General features: G+C 52.7%; 8 protein-coding genes across 8 annotated transcripts; 4 read left to right on the top strand and 4 right to left on the bottom strand.

The window, feature by feature from the left end:
• Positions 1–4,992: 4,992 nt before the first annotated feature.
• Positions 4,993–7,836, top strand: QC761_309100 (uncharacterized protein; the record flags this gene model as incomplete). The annotated part of the gene is made up of 3 exons (XM_062878057.1): positions 4,993–6,355; positions 6,410–7,089; positions 7,147–7,836. The coding sequence occupies 3 exons, from the start codon at positions 4,993–4,995 to the stop codon at positions 7,834–7,836; spliced, it is 2,733 nt and encodes a 910-aa protein (XP_062733886.1).
• Positions 7,837–8,811: 975 nt separating this feature from the next.
• Positions 8,812–10,035, top strand: rpl15 (60S ribosomal protein L15). The gene is made up of 3 exons (XM_062878056.1): positions 8,812–9,091; positions 9,236–9,392; positions 9,455–10,035. Exons 1-3 carry the CDS (start codon positions 9,005–9,007, stop codon positions 9,820–9,822), a joined length of 612 nt encoding a protein of 203 aa, XP_062733885.1. The 5' UTR covers positions 8,812–9,004; the 3' UTR covers positions 9,823–10,035.
• A 341-nt stretch (positions 10,036–10,376) lies between these two features.
• On the bottom strand, positions 10,377–11,708 carry mrpl16 (39S ribosomal protein L16, mitochondrial). The gene is made up of 2 exons (XM_062878055.1): positions 11,157–11,708; positions 10,377–10,854 (listed from the first exon to the last, which is right to left on the bottom strand). The coding sequence occupies exons 1-2, from the start codon at positions 11,553–11,555 to the stop codon at positions 10,537–10,539; spliced, it is 717 nt and encodes a 238-aa protein (XP_062733884.1). The 5' UTR covers positions 11,556–11,708; the 3' UTR covers positions 10,377–10,536.
• rfc1 (DNA replication factor C complex subunit Rfc1) lies at positions 11,596–15,724 on the top strand. Its single transcript, XM_062878054.1, has 5 exons — positions 11,596–12,130; positions 12,186–12,234; positions 12,284–12,325; positions 12,382–15,033; positions 15,109–15,724. The coding sequence occupies exons 1-5, from the start codon at positions 12,028–12,030 to the stop codon at positions 15,479–15,481; spliced, it is 3,219 nt and encodes a 1,072-aa protein (XP_062733883.1). The 5' UTR covers positions 11,596–12,027; the 3' UTR covers positions 15,482–15,724.
• A 40-nt stretch (positions 15,725–15,764) lies between these two features.
• On the bottom strand, positions 15,765–16,629 carry QC761_309060 (uncharacterized protein). Its single transcript, XM_062878053.1, has 2 exons — positions 16,370–16,629; positions 15,765–16,312 (listed from the first exon to the last, which is right to left on the bottom strand). Exons 1-2 carry the CDS (start codon positions 16,509–16,511, stop codon positions 15,807–15,809), a joined length of 648 nt encoding a protein of 215 aa, XP_062733882.1. The 5' UTR covers positions 16,512–16,629; the 3' UTR covers positions 15,765–15,806.
• Positions 16,630–16,952: 323 nt separating this feature from the next.
• On the bottom strand, positions 16,953–18,965 carry QC761_309050 (uncharacterized protein; the record flags this gene model as incomplete). Its single annotated transcript, XM_062878052.1, has 2 exons — positions 17,510–18,965; positions 16,953–17,450 (listed from the first exon to the last, which is right to left on the bottom strand). The coding sequence occupies exons 1-2, from the start codon at positions 18,128–18,130 to the stop codon at positions 16,953–16,955; spliced, it is 1,119 nt and encodes a 372-aa protein (XP_062733881.1). The 5' UTR covers positions 18,131–18,965.
• Positions 18,966–19,033: 68 nt separating this feature from the next.
• COA1 (cytochrome oxidase assembly protein 1) lies at positions 19,034–19,945 on the top strand. The gene is made up of 2 exons (XM_062878051.1): positions 19,034–19,350; positions 19,410–19,945. The coding sequence occupies exons 1-2, from the start codon at positions 19,179–19,181 to the stop codon at positions 19,886–19,888; spliced, it is 651 nt and encodes a 216-aa protein (XP_062733880.1). The 5' UTR covers positions 19,034–19,178; the 3' UTR covers positions 19,889–19,945.
• A 71-nt stretch (positions 19,946–20,016) lies between these two features.
• QC761_309030 (uncharacterized protein) lies at positions 20,017–21,159 on the bottom strand (the record flags this gene model as incomplete). Its single annotated transcript, XM_062878050.1, has 1 exon — positions 20,017–21,159. One exon carries the CDS (start codon positions 21,157–21,159, stop codon positions 20,017–20,019), a length of 1,143 nt encoding a protein of 380 aa, XP_062733879.1.
• Positions 21,160–21,242: the final 83 nt, after the last annotated feature.

Here is a 21,242-nt window from a genome sequence, read left to right as displayed (position 1 = left end):
AGAACTCGAACCGCCGTGGCGTCTCTCTCCCGCGGGGTCCCAGCTTTGTTCAACTGACGTCTGTGGTTCATCAATGGAGGGGTCGGGGTTGGTGGTGGTGACAGGGGGGTAGTAACCTAGGGGAAATTGAAATCTGGGGTTTCCCGCTCTCATCACCTCAACAGAGAAGCAGAAGCACACTCGAAGGGCCCGCCCCATTCGAGAAACAATTTAGGCTGATGAAAGTTCAACCCCCAGCCGCGTCCCCTCAAGGGTAGGGGCTTGGGCCTTTTCCTCATGGTATGTATGTAGGTGAGGTATGCAATGCAGGGGCTTTGCTGATCGTCAGTTGACTTATGTCCTCTTGAAGGACTCTCTCCTGTTTGTGACTGAGATATGACGATTGTATCTTTTTTGGGATCTCGATCGTCAGAGTTTCTAGGTCGTGGTTGGGGAGGCAAAAATGGCCATAGCTTCTTGCGCGAACTGCCCTCTGGCTTTTTGCTGGTGTTAAGAGTTGACCTTTGGGTGCGGGTTCAACGTCGAGCATGGGGTCCGCGTGATGTGTCTTGGTGGCCGTTAGACCCTCTTCGTCAAAATGGATGTTAAACAGCTACAGCGTAAGACACGAGAGAGACCTAGAGAGAGCGGGGCACTGGGGGCAGCCTTCTTCAACGAAGCCAATCCTTCCTCCGTGGGTTGCACAGCAGCATGCGGCATTCCTGCATCAAGACTTGTTGCTGGCCATAGGCCATACGCACATATTCGCGTGATTCGACGGGCATCCAGACCGCGGGAGAAAGAGGGAGAGAGAGAGCTGGGGTTGGTCAATGAGGTGATGGGGAAGCTGGATGAGAGGAAAAAAAGCTTGGAATCCCGGTGAAGCAGATTGAGGTCTCGTGAGTGGAAGGAACCACTGAGCTCGGTGAACCTCCCTTCCCTTGAGCTGCATCGACAGGGCCGTTTCGAGCCTGCTGCAGCAACGAGACAGAAAAGCAATCATGCACTCGGGCGGCGCGAAAGAGCAATTGCATTTCCCGATCCTCCACTCACAGCCCATGCTGATGTTTATGTCAAGATATCTCAAGACAAGACGGTGAATCTTGGGAAGCAAGCAGAAAAGCTGACAGCGGGTGTCACCAGCACTGCCCATCCAACCTATATATCTCCACTGACTGAGGCGAGGCGATCATGATCTGAATCCCGACGAACAAGACTCGAGACGAAATTCCTGCAAAAGCGCCGCACACCAAGGACGGGACGGAGGGACCCCCCCTTTCCCTGCATTCCTCTAGTATATCAGACTTGTGCTATATCCAGCCAAACCGCCGTTGCATTACCGACGTCTTCCCCACATTTCGTCTACACATGTAGGTGAACTGACCATTACCTCCTCTCTGTCACTTGACTACTCCGGGGTCGGCAAGTTCAGAATTTTTCTAAGCCTTACGGTTAATAAATGCTAAATAGTAACGTATTGATAAGCTTTAAGATATTTATCTGTAATTCACTATTTAATTTAATTTTTTTTTTAATTTTTTTCATTCATATTTTTAAGGTTTATAAACTATATTATTTATTTCCGAACTATATTTCAATTACTGTTAAATGCTTTAATAAGAAATAAAAATTAAATAGTTTCTGTGATTTAAGCTTTTAAATTTGTGAAAAAAACCAAAAACTTAAAGAAGCTAAATTAACTGTTATATTTAGTAAGTTTTAATATTAATAACAATTATGCAATATATTTATTTGAAATATTTTAAGTTAATTGTATATTTTAATATAAACTTTTTCTTACCTTTTAACTCTACATATCTGTTGTTAAAATGGATTCCCGTGAGGCTTATTTTACAGTGAGTTACTGCTGTAATACTTTGTAGCAGCAGCCTTAGCAAAAGTATCTCACAACATATCTATCCAGCACCCATCACATGCTCTTCTAGCACTCATTTGAGACCTACTCTACACTACCCAATGCCTACATAGTGCTCACCTAGCGCCTACTTAATACTTCACAAAGTATCTACTCAGTGGAGCAGGCTACTGCAAAGCTCTACGTCTGCTGCGACAGTAGACTAAATAGCCTAAATTTTATATTCAGGCTATTTAAAGCTTTATAAGTGCCTGGAATAATTTGTGGGCTAATCGACCTACAGTAACTAACACTTTCGATAGGCTAGTAACTAAAACTGCCCTGCTTTATATAGCTACAAGCACATTTTTTTTAACAAAACGCAGCTAAATCAAGGCTTGCTTAGCTGAACTCTAGTTTATCTGTCCATGGTGGTATACGAGGCACTGTGAGGCCTTTGGGGGTATACGAAAGAGGTCGAGTATAAACTCCACTACAAAGGCAAAGTTAGTATATAGCAGATAAATCACTTTAACTACAGAAATTTACTCCCTATAACTCTGTTGCTTAGCGTTATAAAGCGCTGTTGCTATAAGCTTCAATAGTAAGCTATAAATACTAGATATCAAGTCTTCCACTAATGCGAACACTGTAAATGCGTGTCTATACAAAGCATACAAGCCTATATAAGACATAACCTTCAATAATTATATTGAGTCAAATTGTAGAATAAGTTACATTAAATTATTTAACGCTTGATTTTTTTTATAAATCGAAATTCTGAATTTACCTACTCTAGAGTAGCCAGGTAATAAAGAGGGGTAATAGTTAGTTGACCTAAATCCACGAAGTCCAGTGGTTGATTAGGCGGCACATGCCCCCCCGCAATTTGTGTTCCCTGGGCATGGCGGGGAAAAAAAGAAAGAAACCCCATGAAAGAAAGGCCTTGTCGGCCTTGAGCTCGACACTGGGCTAACTTCTTTCGTCCAGACCAAACGCATCACTATCGGAACCCTGATCGCCCAGAACCCCACTGCACTTTCTGAGTTGCCCTCACCACCACGGGACACTCTCGCCATACCTACTGCGTAGACGGAACATCTCTACCTTGGGTCGTTGTTTGTGGCATTGGTGGTATTCGGGTTGTCCGCGGGGAAAGGGGCGGGTAGGATCGAGGGTTGAAGGTACAGCAGGTACCACGTTAACAGACATTCTAGCGTCAACATCAAATTGTTTGACCCATGCTACCACCCCACCAAAAACGAAAGAGAGCTCCCCGTTTTCACCCCCTCTGGCTGCATCTTCCATGCACCTCTAGCCATTGAACACGGCCACGACCACAACCACAACCACAGCACAACATCAACACCGTCACCGGCCGGGCTTCCATCTCTTGGTGTCTGTCGAAACACTCCGCACTGGCCTGGTTGCTCCAATCGGGGACCTAGACCCTTCTAGCACCCAACCCTTGTCTCCCTCCCATCGTCTCTTGTCGTCCCTGTCTTGTCCCCTTTCCTGCCGCTTGAGTTCATCACAATACCTACGTACCCACGGTATCTTCTATAATTCCTCTCTTCCGCAAGCTGGGATGCCCACCCAACAGTAGTCCATCGCGCAGTGGATAGTTCTTTGTCTCACGGGCGGTGCTGGGGCTTCGAGTTTCCTTGACTGGAGCCACTAACAAAAGACTACGCCCGGCACGAGACCTCCTGAGCAATCTCTCAATTCCATTCCCGGAACCTGGGGGCAGGCATCATCGAGGGACTCTAAACTTAAATCCTACAGCGTTTTGCCACAGCATCATCTTCATTAACCAAACCACACACAACCTTTCGAGCCTTCAGGTCTCTCTCTCGTCTCTCCTGCGGTCTTCAGCGTGACTTGACCCTTCGGCTAGCCTGGCCAGGATCCAGCCACTAACGAGTAACGTGCCTTCCCCGCTCCCACACTTCAACCCTCCTAAAGCAGCTGCGGCAGCACGCTTACCTTGCCTGCACTCTCGCGCATCCATCCTTGAACAGGACACTCCCGACAGCCAGACAGCCAGCCAGCCAGACATCTTCATCACTCACACACTCTTGTCTCTCCTTTTCCCTTTCCCTGAGAGCCACCCCTTCCCGCCTTTCCGCCCTTCCTTCCCCCTTTTTGTTCTCTTCTCTTCTTCACCTACTCTCCCGCTGCTCGACGGCGGCGAAGACAAGACAAGACTGCTCGGCAATACGCGGCCCACTGCCCAGCCAGATACCCTCAACCCTTCCAGAGAGCTTCGCGCCTGTAATGGGAGGTCGCGTTTAGCGCTGCCGCACCCCTCCGCGAAGTCAGCGCATCGATAAAAAGTTCGACAGTTTTCATCGGAAAACTATAAACCCCGCAACAATCCGTCGTCTCCATAGGACTCACTCACCAGGGCCAGTTTCATGAGGATTGGGTTTGGAGCCTCCGGTACTACGCTCCATCCGTTCGGCAAGAGTCCGGGATAGACCGTCTTTCATTCCTGTCTTCTGGGTCCCAAACGCCGCCCTCAGTTCCAGTTTGATATCGTCGGCCACGATACACAACCCTACGCTCTACTCTAGTTGACATTTCGTCCTTCACTTTTTCCATCATTGTGCTTTTTTCTTTGTTTCAACTTTCTAGAGACTGCGACAAATACCCCCACATAGAGTTTCCCTTCAGACTGTGTTGTGTAAGTGACCCCCTATTTTCTTGAAGTCTGGCGAGAGGCATACATCAGTTCATGGTGTATGCCCGACCAAGAGCGAGCTGCCAATGGGCTCATTCCGTGTTGCTCGTGGCTGGACTGTGTTCTCAAAGCTCCAGCTCGTCTCATGTCAGCAGGCAGTTGATGTATGCCCAAATAAACAGGCACACAGTCGATGACAATCATCGCCCAAACTCCACTCTCCGGTCTTGTGCTGACTAGGCCTACAGCTGATTTCCTTCACGCGCCCTAGAGATATCCGATAAACGTCTTAGAGATCTGAGGTTTTTTGAGTTTTCATCACTAGTCGCCACTTGTTTAACGTCATCCGGCTAGTGCAGCGGGCAACTCGATCATCATTTGCCATCATCCACCTTGTTAGCCATAGTCAGGTGAATAGTTGGCTCAGCTCGACCAGCCCATTCTCAATTGACTTGAAATTTCAACCGACGACATTATGAGCTCCGGTGGAGGAAAGACGGGCCCTCCGCCCAAGCAGGGCCAGGGGCCCTTCTCAGGCGTTGCCCCCAGCAGCCAGGCAATACTGCTTGATAAACTGGGTCGGAGGTCGACGCCCGACTCCGAGGCTCTCGCCAGCTCTGATGATGAGCCCGAGGCCTTCCGCCAGGACAACATCCCGCCCACTGTTCAACCCCCGAAATCGATGCGTCGAGCTTCTTGGTTGAACGATACTACGCAGCAGCAACCGTTGCGCCAGAGAAAAGAGTCTTTTGCCAGTAGCTCAATGTCTCCCACAACCTCTCACCCGAGCACACCTGCCGCTGACCCAGGCGCTTCTGTCTGGGGAGCCTCTGCCGGGGTGCTTGGGAGAAACCATTCGGGGAGTGGCACGTTTACTTGGGGAAACACTGGTATCTGGAATACCGACCGAAAGGAACCTCCTTCGCGCTTGACTGAGGTGCTTCCCTCTCCGACTTCAGCAGTGCCCCCCGGAGGTTCAGCAAGCTCCTTCTTTGGCAATGATTTCACACAAACCTCGCCCGGCCCTCGAGAGACACCCAACTCTCAGCTTCCGTTCCCGATTCCTCTGCACCCTACCCCGAAGACGTACCGATCCCAGTCGTATTCCGTAGGCCAGCTTGAGCCTTCTGAATCGGCCATGACCGCCGGTGTTCCTTCCACTATTGGTTCCCGAGTCCGGCCGATGGGCCATTCTGGCCTTCAGCACCGTCCTTCTCGGCCTAGCATGTTGAGCGAGATGGCAAACGATTCGTCACTCGGAAAGGTGAACGAGGATGATGATGACGACAGTACCGGTTCCTTGCAGGGAAGCCAGCATCAGGAGCAGGCCAAGACGATCGAAATGCTCACCCGGGAGAACATGATGCTGCGGCAACAGCAGCAATTCCAGAACCAAGCACGGCTGAGACCTAGGGCCTCTACCTCATCCTGGGGGTTGGGCAATGGCTACTTTACACAGGAGCCAGTTCCAGAGGAATCCGACTACGCCATTGATGAGCACGATGAGGCTAATGATGGCTCTGAGATGGCAGCCAGAAGGAGCCTTGCACGACGGATGAGCGAGTACGGACCGGGGACTCTTCGGACTCCCTACCTGATTGAAAACAGGAAGCTGGAGAATGTCAAGAAGGGCATCTGGCAGAGCTCACTTGGGTTCGGTGGTCTGGGAGAACCTCCTCAAAGCAGACGCCACTCTTTTGCCGATGTGCCGACCCGTCAGGCTTCCATCAGCTCGATCAGTGAAGCGGCGCTTGAGCAGGCATCTCAGGACCTTTCTCATTCGCAAGAGTTTCCGTCTGCGTATAATGACAATGCCAACTTCAATACCGGCAATCAAGGTAAGGCATATCGTTGGTCTCGTATCAGATTCGGCTTGCTGACGTGCTCAACAGTCCCATCTTACTTCTTGTCTGGAAACGTCGCAAGTCCTGCACAGCAAGGTCTCGGACAGGTGGGACCGTATCACAACCAGTATGCATCTCCGTACGGCGGAATGCCTGGTGCGTACGCCAACAGGCCCATCTCACCGCATCGGGGCATGTACGGTGTGACGCAACCCCGACATACCCAATCACTCTACATCGTCCTGTTCAAGTGCTCCAGAGCCGATGTTTTCTACATTCAGGAAGGCACCGGTCTCAGCGTCAAGCCTGGTGACCTGGTAATTGTCGAGGCTGATCGTGGTACGGATCTGGGCACCGTTGCCAAAGACAATGTAGACTGGCAGACGGCCAAGGAATACAAGGAGCATTATGCTGAGGAGCAGTACCGATGGCTCATGATGTACTCACAAAACGCCACCTCACAGGACGGGGCTGGTGCTGGTCTCATGGCCGCTTCCAACGGCCTCCAGGGCAGCGCTGTGGGCGGCATGGGCCCCCCGAGCCAGAATCATATGCAGGAGCCCAACTCGGGTGAGTTGAAACCAAAGCTTATCAGGCGGCTCGCGCAACCCTATGAGATTCAGGGACTGCGCGAAAAGGAGGGACAGGAGGCCAAGGCCAAGCGTGTTTGCCAGCAGAAAGTAAAAGAGCACGGCCTTAACATGGAGATTCTGGATGCAGAGTTTCAAGTGCAAGTCTCTACCTACTTTGAAATGAGGCAAAACATGTGACTAACAGCTGGACAGGGACTGGAAGAAGCTCACATTCTACTACTTTGCCGACTCATACATCAACTTCAACTCTCTCGTCACAGACCTTTTCAAAATCTACAAAACTCGCATCTGGATGTCGGCCATCAATCCGGCATCTTTCGCGAGCCCGTCCCTTGGTCTTCCGGCTCCGAGCGGTATTGGTCCTGGAGCGGTCGTGAACCGGGGACTGGCGACTGCAGGAAGACGTCAGGACAACCAACAAGAAGGCCAGAACGCCTTCTCGGCGCCCGGTCAAGCCGATCGAGCTGTACGCCCGGCATTTGCCATGCCGTTCGCCGAACGTGCAGTGGCTCCCAACCAGAACTACCCCGCAACAAACTTTCCATACAACCCCTATTCCGCCTCCGCGAACCCGGCTGCTCGTGCTGGAGCCATGCCGTACGCGCCCGGCTTGGTTCAGGGTGTGGATGCCTATGCGAACGCTTTTCCTCAAGGAGGCGACTTTGCCGGTCGCGGACGATTTCCACCACCCCAATCCATCACACCAGGAGCCCAGGATCAAGCAGTGCCGGCTCTGGGACCCCAGGCAGATTGGGTTGGCTCTTTCCAGGGACTCTCTCTCAACTCTCGCTAGGACGGTTTCGACGTTTGTGCTTTACAACAGCTACGCCTTTGTACTTGTATTTACTTGCTGCGTTTCGATTTCCCAGCGCGTTAAGATGACCTAAGACGACGAGACTTCGCTCATTTGGAACCGAGATACAGAAAAGAAAGACTAGGGCATGAAGAGATTTCCGGGACGGTCGATCCTTTTCATCACGAGGCACGAGGCTTATGGGACATGTCAACATTACATCATGGTTTGCCCGAGGGCGACCACTTGCTTTTTAAGGGGCGTTGGCGGGCGGTTGGTTTTGGTCAGGACATGCTCCGTATTGCCAAACAGCTGACTTGGCCTGTTTTTATTTTCTCTTCTCTGAGATCTAATTTTCTTGAAACCTTTTGGCCAGACAAAGTCACTTACATTCTTTTTTTTTTTTTTTTTTTTTTTTTTTTTTTTTTTTATTTTTCTCTTTGCTCAGACGTCGAGCCGTCGCTTTCTCCATTTGACGAACAGAAGACTTTGCCATAGACAGACAGAAAGGGAGCTTCAACGGGGGAGCATTATGTAATCTGATACTACAAAACGGGAACTTTTTCGAACTTGGTTTAGGGATGGATCAACTGATATGGGCATTACAACAAAGATTTGCGATTTTCCTTTTTTCTGTTTTTTCTTGTTTTTTTTCTTTCTTTTTTCTTTTTTGCTTTCGTTGCGGATTCACTTCTTTTAGTTGGCTCCTGGAGCCTAGTCTTTTCAGGTAGTTGGCGGCTTTTAATTGAGACTGTGCTGATTTGATGAGAGTTGGTGTGTGATGCTTGAATGTGAAGTTTGACGAAAATGAATCTGATTTGTTTTCGTTTTCAAAACAGGAATGCCAATTGCCGTGCAGTCTGAAGAGCTGCCCCAAGTCCAGAGCCCCGAGCTATCAATCTCAAGTTTAAGAACGGTCGGTCTCCAGCATGCCAAGACGTGAAGTTGGGAGGTGGGGCAGGTGGAGCTTGGACCACACGCACGATTCCAGGATTGGTCTAGCGCCCTGCCCACTGTTAGGGCTTGCGGGTTTCCCTCACAATTGCAAAATTCTCGATTTTTTGGCAACCTTCGACTCCCGATCACGAACTCCCTTCCGTACTAACCACAGGAATCCGGTGAGTGCTGCCCCCCCTCCCTCCTCCCGCCACTGAGACGACGACAATTTCTTGCAGCTCTCTGCTCAGGAACATTTCAATTGCCTCACTTTTCATTCTAGCAACAAAACGCTGACCGGCGAGACTCTGCACAGGCAAAATGGGCGCCCTCAAGTACCTCGAAGAGCTCTCCAAGAAGAAGCAGAGCGATGTCGTTCGCTTCCTTCTCCGGGTTCGCTGCTGGGAGGTCAGTTAATATCCGATATCCGAGAGAACATGTGGACGGTTGGCATCGCAATGGGTTTTTTTTTTTTCGGGAAACCTCTGTTGCGATTGACCACCGCCCTTGCTATACACTCGTTGAACATTTGCTGAGAGTGCATCAATATAGCTCCGCCAGTTGAACGTCATCCACCGTGCTTCCCGCCCCAGCCGCCCCGACAAGGCCCGCCGCCTCGGCTACAAGGCCAAGCAGGGCTATGTCATCTACCGCGTGCGTGTCCGCCGTGGTGGTCGCAAGAAGCCCGTCCCCAAGGGTGCTACTTATGGTATGTTTTTGTCCGTTTTTTTATAAAGAGGAACAGGAGCTGACCAACCCTTCACTTTATAGGCAAGCCCACCAACCAGGGTGTTAACCAGCTCAAGTACCAGCGCTCCCTCAAGGCCACCGCTGAGGAGCGTGTCGGCCGCCGTTGCGCCAACCTCCGCGTCCTCAACTCCTACTGGATCAACCAGGACTCCACCTACAAGTACTTCGAGGTCATCCTCGTCGACCCCCAGCACAAGGCCATCCGCCGCGATCCCCGCATCAACTGGATCGTCAACCCCGTGCACAAGCACCGCGAGTCCCGCGGCCTCACCGCCACCGGCAAGAAGTCCCGCGGTCTCAACAAGGGCCACCGCTACAACAAGACCAAGGCTGGTCGCAGAAAGACCTGGAAGCGCCACAACACCCTCTCCCTCTGGCGCTACAGGTAAATGCGCGGTCGTCGCTGACCGTGTCATTTTCAATGATGGCGGAGGAGACGATGATGGGGCTGGTTCGGCTCTGGTTCTCCTGTTTCGTGGCATTTCAGACGTGCTTTTTGGCATCGTTGACTGGGCGAGGTCTGGTACTCGTTTGAGGAACTCGGGAGCTATGCTATGGAGAATCTGGTCTTAGCTGAGCAGAGAGAGAAAAAGGAATGGACCAGTGTGCCGTGAAGGCTACACTCGATGATAATTTTGTCTGTTCATCAGGCGTTGTTTTATGAATGCATTGTGAATACCCTTGGAGTTTGGGATTGATTGCCTCTTATCCTTGTGCCGTCTTGCCAGGTGATGTGACTTTGGCTTTTTTGGAAGGGCATATCAGACCGCTCCGTAATTTGCTACTGTAGACTATGCTTTTGTTTGCCCGTTCCTCGAAGTGTAGCTGGCAGTTAAGTGCCTCGGAAGTGTCAACCCCATATCTCCCAACTTTATATCGAAACATTGCCCCCTATGCACATGTGACATGCCACTTTGGTATCACAGGTTCCAAGCTCCCAGGATCAGCCTTTTAATGTCTCTCTGTTTCACTCACCGAGATTTTTTTTCTCTCAGTGTCTAAATTGATTGTACAGTTTTTTTTGATATCCCTTCTAATAAAACATTTTTATACACCTGGTTCATTATTCCCTTTTCCTGTCCCTTCTCCCCCCTTTTGTAAAACTATGAAGGAGGAGGAGCACTCGAGCTCGCCTCTGTGGCAGATGTGGATGTCTCTTCGACAACAGAGGCAGGAAGCTTCTTCCTCGGCCTCTTGAGGTCTTCGAGGGTGAGACCGTTTTCGAGCTTGGTGATGCCGACTACGGGGGGGTCGTTCTTGGTGATGATTTCGTACTGGCCGGGCAGCTTGTTGCCTGCCAGCCTGAAGGCGTCGCGGATGACCTGCTCGTGGAGGACGCCGCGGATCTCGAAGATGACCTGGTTGGCGGCCACGCGGGCGGCCCAGTGGTCGAAGGAGCCTTTTCCTTTGCCCATGCGCATCTATTTGGGGGGTGTTAGCATGGTTCTTGTTGAGCGGTGCTTTCTGGTGGTTGTTCTGGATGTTGATCCCATGATATCAACCCCGTCGCATTAGGTGCAGCGCTTTTTGGTGTAAACCCTTCCTCCTTATGACCCCAGATCTCTGCCTTTATTGATACCGTTTTTCAGGGTATCGACTCCATCTGATACGAAAACCCCCGGATCCCCCGGATCCCCCCTATACCACCTCCCCTCCTCCCCTCCCCTTCCACCCCATCCCCCATCCCCCACCACAACTCAAACAAAGGGTGCGGTGAACTAACCTCATTCCCACTAATAAACACCCCCACATTGCAGCACTTTCGTTTGTACAACCTGTATTTTTGCCCCCTGAGCCGTGCCTTGATGGTGTCCTCGGCCATTTTGAAGTGCTTGGCGCTGATGCGTCTCCCGTGGTCGCACATCCTGAGCCCGTAGTCGCCCCAGACGACGGTCGTTCCTTTGGTTGAGCCGCCGGTTGGGACCCGGGGACGGCCTTTCATCATTTTGTTTTTGCGGAGGAGGTTTGGTTCTAGCCAGGAGCCTTGGAGTGTTGGGGTGGTGGTGAAGGTGCGGATGGTAGTGGTGGCATGGTTGAGGGGGGATGGGCGGGGGGTGGTGAGGCGGAGGGAGGTGAGGGCGCTGAGGAGGGAGGAGAGGGGGGGACAGGATCGTGGTGGCATTTTTGCGGTTGGCTGCTGAGGTGCTGGAACGGCGGGGGTTATCAAAGAGCTCCTCGCTATCACCAGATATGGTGGTGGTGGTGTTGCGCGCCAATTCCAAAAAGCTGCTGGCTCCAATTCGGGATAACTTCGGCAGGCAAAAAGTCCGGGGTGGGAGCTTGGGCTATGAAAGGTGGTTGAAAGTGGGGCATAAAGTTTAAAGTGGTCTGTGTGGGTCGTCGCGCCAAGAGGAGAGAGCAAGTAGGTAGGACTCGCGTCACCACTTTCCGAGCGCGTTTCCCTTTCACTTACCGATATCGAGTTTCTTTCTAGGCTTCGACGGTTGCTTACCATTAGACACCCCCTTTTTGACAACGGCAGGGGCGATTCAAACGGGTTTAAATTGTTGCATTTTTGAAAGGCAAAGGTGTTCTCTTTTTCGCTGGATTTTCAATTGGAAGGCTTTCTTGAGGGCAGAACGACCACAACCACCATGCCTGATATTCGGTCGTTTTTTGTACCAAAGGGCGGTGCGGTGGCGGCGCCATCGAAGCCTGCGCCCAAGAAGAAGGAGGAGGAGAAAAAGGGTCGCGGGAGTGGGTTTACCTTTGGGTTCGGAAGGGTAGTAATGGGTTGCTGACACTGCTCCAGAAGCGAGAAAGGTCGTCGAGGACAGTGATGAGGATGAGGAGGTGGTAGAGTAGGTTGCCTCGATGATTCTTCGTGAGACATAGCTGACATTTCGACAGGGTGAAGAAGAGTACCAGAAGCACACCGAGGAAAAAGGCAGCGTATGTTTGGTTGTAGTATCGTGATACTTGCACGGGTTGTGACTTACGCTTCGCAGGGCGCCGATCGAAGCCAAGGGCACCGAAATCTCGACATCACAGTACTTTGCTTCCACCAAGGCCAAACCAGCTGCCACTACCACGTCGAGCACGCCAAAGAAGGCTGCCGCCAAACCCACGCCCGAGCTCCCTGTGCGCTCCAGCCCACGATCCAAACCGGCCGCCAAGCCTGCCCCTGAGCCAAAGACGAAGAAGCCGGTCACCACCTACAAGAAGCACACCATCCACGATGACGACGCATTTGTTGACGACGAGGACGAGGACGCGGGAGACGACATCTTTGCCGCTGACGTCAGAGGTAACAAGAGAAAGAAGGATGACTACGAAGAGGAGGAAAGCGAGGAGGAGCCACAACCCAAGCCCAAACGGATTGCTTCCCGGTCTGTGAAGAAGGTCAAGGATGAGTCTGAGGAGGACGATCTCGAACCTGCGCCAAAGAAACCGGTCGCCAAGAAACCAGCTGCCTCTGCCGCGAGCAAGAAGCGAAAGTCACCAGTCACCGACAGCGAGGAGTCAGAGGAGGTGGTCAAAAAGAAGCCCGCTCCCAAGAAGGCTGCACCTGCGAAACCTCGCGCCACGAAAGCCAAAAAGGACGCTGATGCTGAGCCGGATGATGTCAAGGACATTCTTGCCAATATTCCGACGATTCAGGCACCTGATGCTCCCCCGAAGGACCCGAATTGGAAGTTTGATTTCAAGAACAAGGGCGGTGGCGGCAATGCTGGTCCGGCTCCGTTGGCTGGTACTGTTGACATTCCCGAAGGAGAGGAGGACTGCCTTGCCGGCAAGACATTTGTCTTCACTGGGCTGCTCAAGACAATATCCCGTGAAGATGGTCAAGCCCTGGTCAAACGATATGGCGGCAAGGTCACCGGCGCGCCAAGCAGCAAGACGGACTTTGTCGTCCTCGGTGACGACGCCGGCCCCAGCAAGCTCAGGAAGATCAAGGAGCACAACATCAAGACTATTGACGAGGAAGGCCTGTTCTATCTCATCAAGACTATGCCTGCTGGTGGCGGTGGTGGCAAGGGGTCTGAGGCCGCCAGAAAGAAGCGCGAGCAGGAGGAACAGAAAGCCAGAGAGGAAGCTGCTCGCATGGAGGAGGAAGAAAAGATCAAGCGAGCCGAGGCGACGAGGGCTGCCAAGGCTGCTGCTGCCGCCCGTGGAACCGCAGCTCCAGCTCCCCAGCCAACGGTACCCCTTACCCAACTCTGGACATCAAAATACGCTCCTACTGCCCTCAACCAGATTTGCGGCAACAAGGCCAACGTAGAGAGGATCCAGGGTTGGCTTAAGAATTGGCCCAAGCACAAAAAGTACGACTTTCAAAAGAGGGGTGCTGATGGCATGGGTGGTTACCGAGCAGTCATCATCTCTGGCCCGCCAGGTATTGGCAAAACTACTTCGGCCCACCTCGCCGCCAAGCTGGAGGGGTACGATGTCATTGAGAGCAATGCTTCCGACAGCCGCAGCAAAAAGCTTGTTGAGAACGGGGTCATGGAGGTTGTCAACAACACCTCGTTGTTGGGCTACTTTGCTGGCGATGGCAAAACTGCGGATGCGGCCAAGAAGAAGATCGTTCTGGTCATGGACGAGGTGGATGGTATGTCTGCTGGTGATCGTGGCGGTGTTGGTGCGCTGGCCAAACTCTGCAAGAAGACTGAGGTGCCCATGATCCTCATTTGCAACGACCGCCGTCTGCCAAAGATGAAGCCGTTTGATCACGTTGCTTTCGACATCAAGTTCCAACGTCCGACTGTTGATCAGATTCGCTCTCGTGTCATGACCATCTGCCACAGAGAAGGTCTGAAGATGCCTCTTCCGGTCGTCAACGCCTTGATTGAGGGCAGCGGGAAGGACATCCGGCAGATCATCAACATGCTGGCCACGGCGAAACTTGACCAGACCACGATGGACTTTGATCAGACCAAGGCGATGGCCAAGGCCTGGGAGAAGCACGTCATCTTGAAGCCATGGGACATTTGCCAAAAGATTATTGGCGGTGGCATGTTTAGCTCTGCCAGCAAGGCGACCTTGAACGACAAGATTGAGCTGTACTTCAACGACCACGAGTTCAGCTACCTGATGGTGCAGGAGAACTACCTACGCGCCAAGCCCAATGCTATAGGGGGCGTGGGCATGCATCCAAAGGAGCAGAACCTGAAGCATCTTGAGCTGGTCGACATGGCGGCTGAGAGTATCAGCGATGGCGATCTGGTTGACCGGATGATCCACGGTCCCCAGCAGCACTGGTCTCTGATGCCTACTCATGCCGTCTTCAGCACCGTCAAGCCGGCCTCCTACATTGCCGGCCAGTTCGGCGTTCAGCCCACGTTTACATCTTGGCTGGGCAACAACAGCAAGTACGGCAAGCTGTCCCGCTACGTCCGTGAGATTCACTCCCACATGCGTCTCAAGTCTTCTGGCGATCATAATGAGATTCGCCAGCAGTACTTGCCTGTGCTGTGGCGCCAGCTCGTGAAGAAGCTGGAGCTGGAAGGCAAGGAGGCGGTGGAGGATGTGATTGAGCTGATGGATAGCTACTACTTGACGAGGGAAGACTTTGACTTTATCAAGGAGCTGGGAGTGGGTGAGCAGGACGAAGAGAAGGTGAATATCGACACGCAGACAAAATCGGCGTTTACGAGGATGTATGTTTCTCTTTCTCACCCCCCCCCACCCCCCTTTTTTTTTTCTCTTATCATAATACTAACGTAAAATGATAGATACAACCAAGCCTCCCACCCTGTCCCCTTTATGCGGGCGACCAACCTCCCTGCTCAAGCCAAGAAGATGAGCCGTGACGTGCCTGACTTGGAGGAGGCGATTGAGGAGGAGGACGATGACGAGGCGGCTGTTGCGGAGCCGGTGGACGATGAAGAGGAGGAGTTGGACTTGAGCAAGGACAAGTATGTCAAGGCGTCCAAGAAGAAGGCTGCTCCGAAGAAGGCTGCTGCGCCGAAGAAGACGGCGGCGGCGAAGAAGAAGGCGGCAGCGGCGGTGGTGATGGATGATGATGAGGCTGAGGAGGAGGATGTGCCGGTCAGGGTCAAGGCTAAGCCGGCTGCGAAGCCTGGGGGACGGCCTAAGAAGGCTTGATCGTGGGATAAGAGTAGTTTTTGGGCAGTTGACAGGGTTATGTTTTTGGGATTTTGGTACAGTGCAGAAACGACAGGCCGCCGTGGTGGTGTTATCTGGCGTATTTTTAGGTGTATATCTTTGCCATGGTATGGGATTTGGAGGAACATGGCATATAGATAACTCAGCTTTGGCCATTGTCATACACTTTTGAGTTTATCACTATCCTTTCCCCTTTCTGGTTTACCAATATTTCAGTTTGTCAAAGATTTGTGTGAGTGTGTGGGTGTGTGAGATATATTTTTGATATCTTTCCAGACGTATGTAATGTATGAATGTGTAAAATTCAAGCACCCTTATACCCATACCTCAACCGGCCCAACTCCTTTTCCACATCCACCCCCGCCATCGTCTTTTTTGTTGCAACACAAACGCCGTACACCACGCCAGGTAGCACGCCTAGCAATACCGGGTGAGGCCCCCCACCTTTTCCTGTTTTCTCTTGCACTAAGCCCATTAATGCTAGTACTGTCACTAGCAACAAGTTCAACCACGGGAGGTACTCTTCCAACGGGGACTTGGCAACTGGCGGTTGGATTATCTTCCCTTGGATGCTGGGGGGTGGTTTGTCGAGGGCGTTGAAGCCTGTCGAGGTGACGGGGAGGGTGTACAGCAGGTAGAGGGTTGACGATAGGGAGGAGAGGGCAAGAAGGGGGAAGATGGGGGGAGATTTGGGGAATAAAAGGAGGTAGGGGAGGGAAGAAAGGACGGGGAGGATGAGGAGGAGGCGGAGGGTGAGGGTGTTGGAGTGGGCATTGCGGGTGGTGAGGGTTGTGATGAGGGTTTCTTGTTCTGGAGAGTGGTTAGTGAATGGATAAAGTGGGGGAGAAGGAAGGGGAAGGGGAATACCTTGCTCGTCCATCACTTCTGGGATGTCATCGTCGGTGCTGTTGTCATCGGTGTATTTGAAGCTTTTGCGGAGGCGGGTTGAGGCTGACTCGAGCTTTGAGGTTAGGGTGGTGAGGTTGGGGGTGGGGGTTCTTCGTGGCATTTCTTTTGTTGGTTGGTGGATTCTGTCTGTGTGTGGTTGAGAAGTGTTGAGAGTGAAACTGGGGATTCGGTGAGAAGAAGGCTTCGTGAAATGACAGTTGCTGTGAAGCTTCCGTGGCTGCCGTTGACAGCTGCGCAACCGTGGGGTCTTGGCGGCCCCGTAGTTATGATGGATAGAGGCATATAAGAGGTGAAATGCCGGTAGACGGCATAGGATTCGGTATTTGCATACCTACATCCTCAGCTCTGATCTGGCACTTATGACACCACAAGTTGATCAATGCATGAATATGTCGAATTATCACAGAATTAAAAGTGTTATTTCATCACAATGTCAAGCCCGAGCAGAACTAGACGCAACAGACTGATCAAAGGTGCAATTCAACGACCAGAAAAGACCAGAGCATTCCAGACAAGAATCAACCACTATTTGTACCGAGCCTCATAACGGCCCATCTCCAACTCCCCTATATCCACTCATCCCATTCAACCCTGCCATCCCCAACTCCTCCTGTCTCTTCTCCTCCCTCACCCTCCTCCCCTTAGACCCCCACCCCCCAAAGAACACCACTTCCCTCACCACCAACCCTGCCAATGTCAACCCAAGCAGAAACATGGGAATAGTATTCCACTTCCACCCCCTCATCAACCTCAGCTTCTCCCTAATCACCTCCTCATCCCTCGAATCCTCCATCGGCAACGCAATCACAGCCTCAAACCAAGTCTCGGGCGTCCACCTATCATCAGGATACAACCGCGGAAACTGGTACTCCTCGGCCACATTCGGATCAATACTCTGCCCGCTCGTCCGCCTCGTCTCGACAAAAGTGTACGCCAACGCCCCAAGCGAAAGCAAAAACGACAAGACCACAACAACAGCCCAGGCCTGAAAAACCTTGGGCGGTGGGGAACGAGTGTAGTTTGCATAGTCTTTTCTTCTCTATTTTTTTTGTCAGCATCTCCTTCCTGTTTCTGTGATCATAAAAGAGATAAACCCACCCGCGAATGAAACCTGCACAACCCCCACAAGCCCAACACCCCCCCTCCCCCAACTACCACCACCGCCGTCCCACCCGCCGCATTGACAGCATGCCCATGGTTCGTCACCAACCCGGCCGGGTGTCCCGAGAGCAGGAAGCCAGACACACCCAACGGGTAGCCCATCTCGAAGGGTCCCTTTCCGTAGTTATGGAGAAAAGACACGGTTGATGAGACGAGCGCAAGGGAGATGATCCCGTCCATTGCTAGCAGTACCGTGACCAAGATAATGTACTTTATCCACGATTTCGGCGCCGCAGGCGGGAAGTTGTGATGCCGGTATTTTTCTCTGCTGTTCATGATTATCGGTTTTCGGGGTGGTATCCTTGGTTCTGATTCCGGTAGTAGAAACCCCCTCGAGTTGTTGTCAGGTTCAGGGGTGGGGGTTGTGAGCAAGGGGTTGGGGGTTGATGGGTGGGGAGAGGGAGAGGAATGGCTTCTGTTGAGTTCGGTGTAGACACCGCCGCCGCGGCCGCCGCCGCGACGGCTCGACGAGGTTGAGGTCCCTACTGTTGAGGATGGGTAGACAAAGGGGGTTGGGAGGCGGGGGGGGAACCAGCCGCCAGCGGTGGCGGCTACCATGTTGAAGAATTGGGGGTGGTATGCTTCTCGGGGGCTGAAAATAACGGGCGGTAGTTGACAGAGAGGGTGCGTGGAGGAGGGAATTGGGGAGGGTGAGAAGTGGGTGGGTATATGAGTGAAACGCACAACGAGGCAGGTGGCTTGGCTCTGGATGGGTTTTGCTGGCTGGGAGATGGGAAAGAAAACAAACAATAGAGTGTGAGTGGTTGTATTGTTTTTGTCTGTGTTAGTCCGGGCGGTGGTGGACTGGGCCAAGTCTATCTACTGTTTCGGTGGTTCGTACTGCGGGACTTGTCCAGGATAACTGCTTGGGCTTTTGTGTAAGAGGGTAGTCGTGTGAACTGGCATGAAGGATTCAGTGAGAAATCCTAGATGACGTATATACCGTGTTTTTGTCCGTGTGGCGGACAAGCGAGACGACGGGATGGTGATGGTAGATGAATGAATATGCTTCTTCATTGGTCTCTCATGGTAGGCATTTCCACAGCCCCTGATGAGTAGATTTGTGAGATCTACTAAGAAAACCGTTCCATCCTGGTTGCCAAGTCATCCTTCTAAGCTGATTCCAGTCCGAAGACTTAGCTCATATTTACTCTGTTACGCAGCATACATCACCGGCTCCAACTGTAATTCTCGTTTTCGTCCCAACAACGCTCGCTGTGCCGCTGCTATGGCATTCCAACGCTACTATTTCTCGGATATTTTTTTTATCTTGCCGGTCGGAGGGTTCCCTAGACACGGTAAACTGTCCCGCCATGGTGGCTGATCAAATACGCGGGGTGTTCAAACAAAGGAAAACTATCCGAGGCTATTCAGCTATGAAATGAAGTATGAAGTGTGAGTGTAGTTGAAAGAAACTATCGGTTAAAGCGATTATGCACCCCATATCCTTTCTCGCATAACCCAATAAGATGCATCAATCCATGACTACCAAGCTTCCCGCCAAGCCCTCGAACGAGCTCTCCAAAGTGGGCTGCCTTGCTTGCTTGAGCTAGAATCAACGAACCTCTACGGATACCCCAGTCGCAAAACCACAACGACTCCTAACATGCTGCTGTCAAGGTTAACACAAAGGGGGGCCCTCTTGAGGCGGATACCCTCCCAAATATCACAGCGGACACAACCCCTCAGGCAGCAAATACAAAAACGAACCTTAATACCAGCCCCCAAACGAGGCGACGGCCCCCTCATGGAGCGCAGAGCAGATAGAGAGCTTCCCCGTGTGTAACCCCCATAGCATTCCCACTTCCCTCTTTCCAGGTCTAACGTGTGAATTCAGCCCTCCCCTCCTCCAAATGGATGAAAACCCTCCCCCTCTTCGCCCTCTGCGTGGGCGTCGCCTCGGTCGCCATCTTCAATTACCAAAAGTTCTCCTCCCCTGTCGTCGGCGCCACCCTCTACGCCCTCCGCACCTCGGACGTCGGCCGCGAGCACCTCGGCGACAACATCTACTTTGCGCAGCAGATCCCCTGGATCTCTGGCACTCTCAACCAGGTTCAGGGCAGGATCGATATTACGTTCAGGGTGAAGGGCACAAAGGGGGAGGGCGTCATGCGGTTTGCCTCGTTCAGGCCGTCGCCAAGGGGCGTGTTTGAGACGACAGAGTGGAGCTTGGAGATGGATGGGGGAAAGAAGATTGACCTGCTGGACGGAGCCGAGGATCCCTTCAAGGTCATGACGGGGGCTGATCAGCTGGGGATTGATCTGGATGATGATGAGGGTGATAGCTTTGCTGCCAAGAGGGGGTTCAGGAAGTAGTCAGATGACATCAGTGAAAGAGGCACACTCTCACACATCCCAGTACTTGTACATATAGTGTAAATATCATACATTTCAAAATAATCAAACAAAAACACCAAAGGCCTCTCTCTCTCTCTCCCCCACCTTTACAACGTAGCCCGCTGCTGCTGCTGCTCCCCACCCAAACTCTCATGCCCATCCTCAGCAGCCGCCCGCTCCATCATCTCGGCCTGCTCCCTCGTCGGCTCCCACCCCCCAGCCAAAATCTCCTCTATCCTCTTTTCCCGTCTGGCCCTCTTCAGCTCGAGATGCCTCTCCCTCGCCTGCTGCAAATGCTCCTCCGCGTTGGGAAACCTCTCCTTCAAAGCCCTCATCGTCTTCTCGATGTGCTCCTCCGGCGGCGGCGGCTTCTTGCACGCATCCTGAATCTTGACCACACACCCCTTCGGCCCCGCCACAGCCCCCTTGACAACCACGATCCCAAGATCGTTATCAATCAGGAGGATCGGCAGGTTCTGCACCGTAACCCTCTGGTTCCCCATCCGTCCGGGCATCTTCTTCCCCGGCAGCACTCTGCTGCCGCTACCCTGCGAAGGACCAGCAGAACCAATAGTCCGATGGTTCTTCGAATTACCATGCGACGCCTCCTGGCCGGAAAACCCATGCCTCTTCATGCCACCCGCAAAACCCATACCCCGAGAGTTACTCCTCACATCAACCCTCTGCCCGATGTAGAACCAGTCCGGCATGAGCTGGACACCGACCGGCAGCAACCCCTTCTCATCCCTGACCTTGAATTCCGCGAGTTGTTCCTTGGGCGCGATGCCCTTTGCTTCGTAGTACCCCAGCATCGGCGCGCCAACGTTTTTCGGGTCACGTTCCCCGAAACCGACTTGCACGGCCCAGTACCCGTGGTCTTTTCTTGTTTTGTTGAGGACGGTCTGGACGCGGTCGAGCTGGAGGACGGTGCAGGGGATGCGTGTACCGGTCAGGCCCATGAAGGCGGTCATGCCCTTCTTTATGGCCAGCACGCCGGCGCGGACGGGCGTGGACTGGGCTTTTCGCTTGAGGGCGGCGGCTGGGCCGGCGGTGGGGGCGGGGAGGCCCGAGGTGACTTGGTTGAAGCGGGTTGGTTTGGCGCGGGGGGGGAGGGTGGACCAGCCGAGTTTTACGGATTGGGGGGTGGAAGTGTGGAATTGCGTTGTTCGGAGGAGGGAGGCCGGGGAGGTTGTTCGGAGGGGTAGTCGGAGGGTGAGTCCTGCGCCTACTGGCGCCAGTCGGGGGGCCATTTTTGTTGCTGTGTGATGCACCCTCGAGGGGTTGGTCAATTGGTTCTCTCGGTGTGCTGGTCGTCGGGTTATGGCATTGGGGT

Source organism: Podospora bellae-mahoneyi, chromosome 3 (assembly GCF_035222275.1).
Source record: "Podospora bellae-mahoneyi strain CBS 112042 chromosome 3, whole genome shotgun sequence".
Lineage (NCBI taxonomy): Eukaryota > Fungi > Ascomycota > Sordariomycetes > Sordariales > Podosporaceae > Podospora > Podospora bellae-mahoneyi.
The sequence above is the reverse complement of the archived record's forward strand: the minus strand, read 5'-3'. Positions and strand labels throughout refer to the sequence as shown.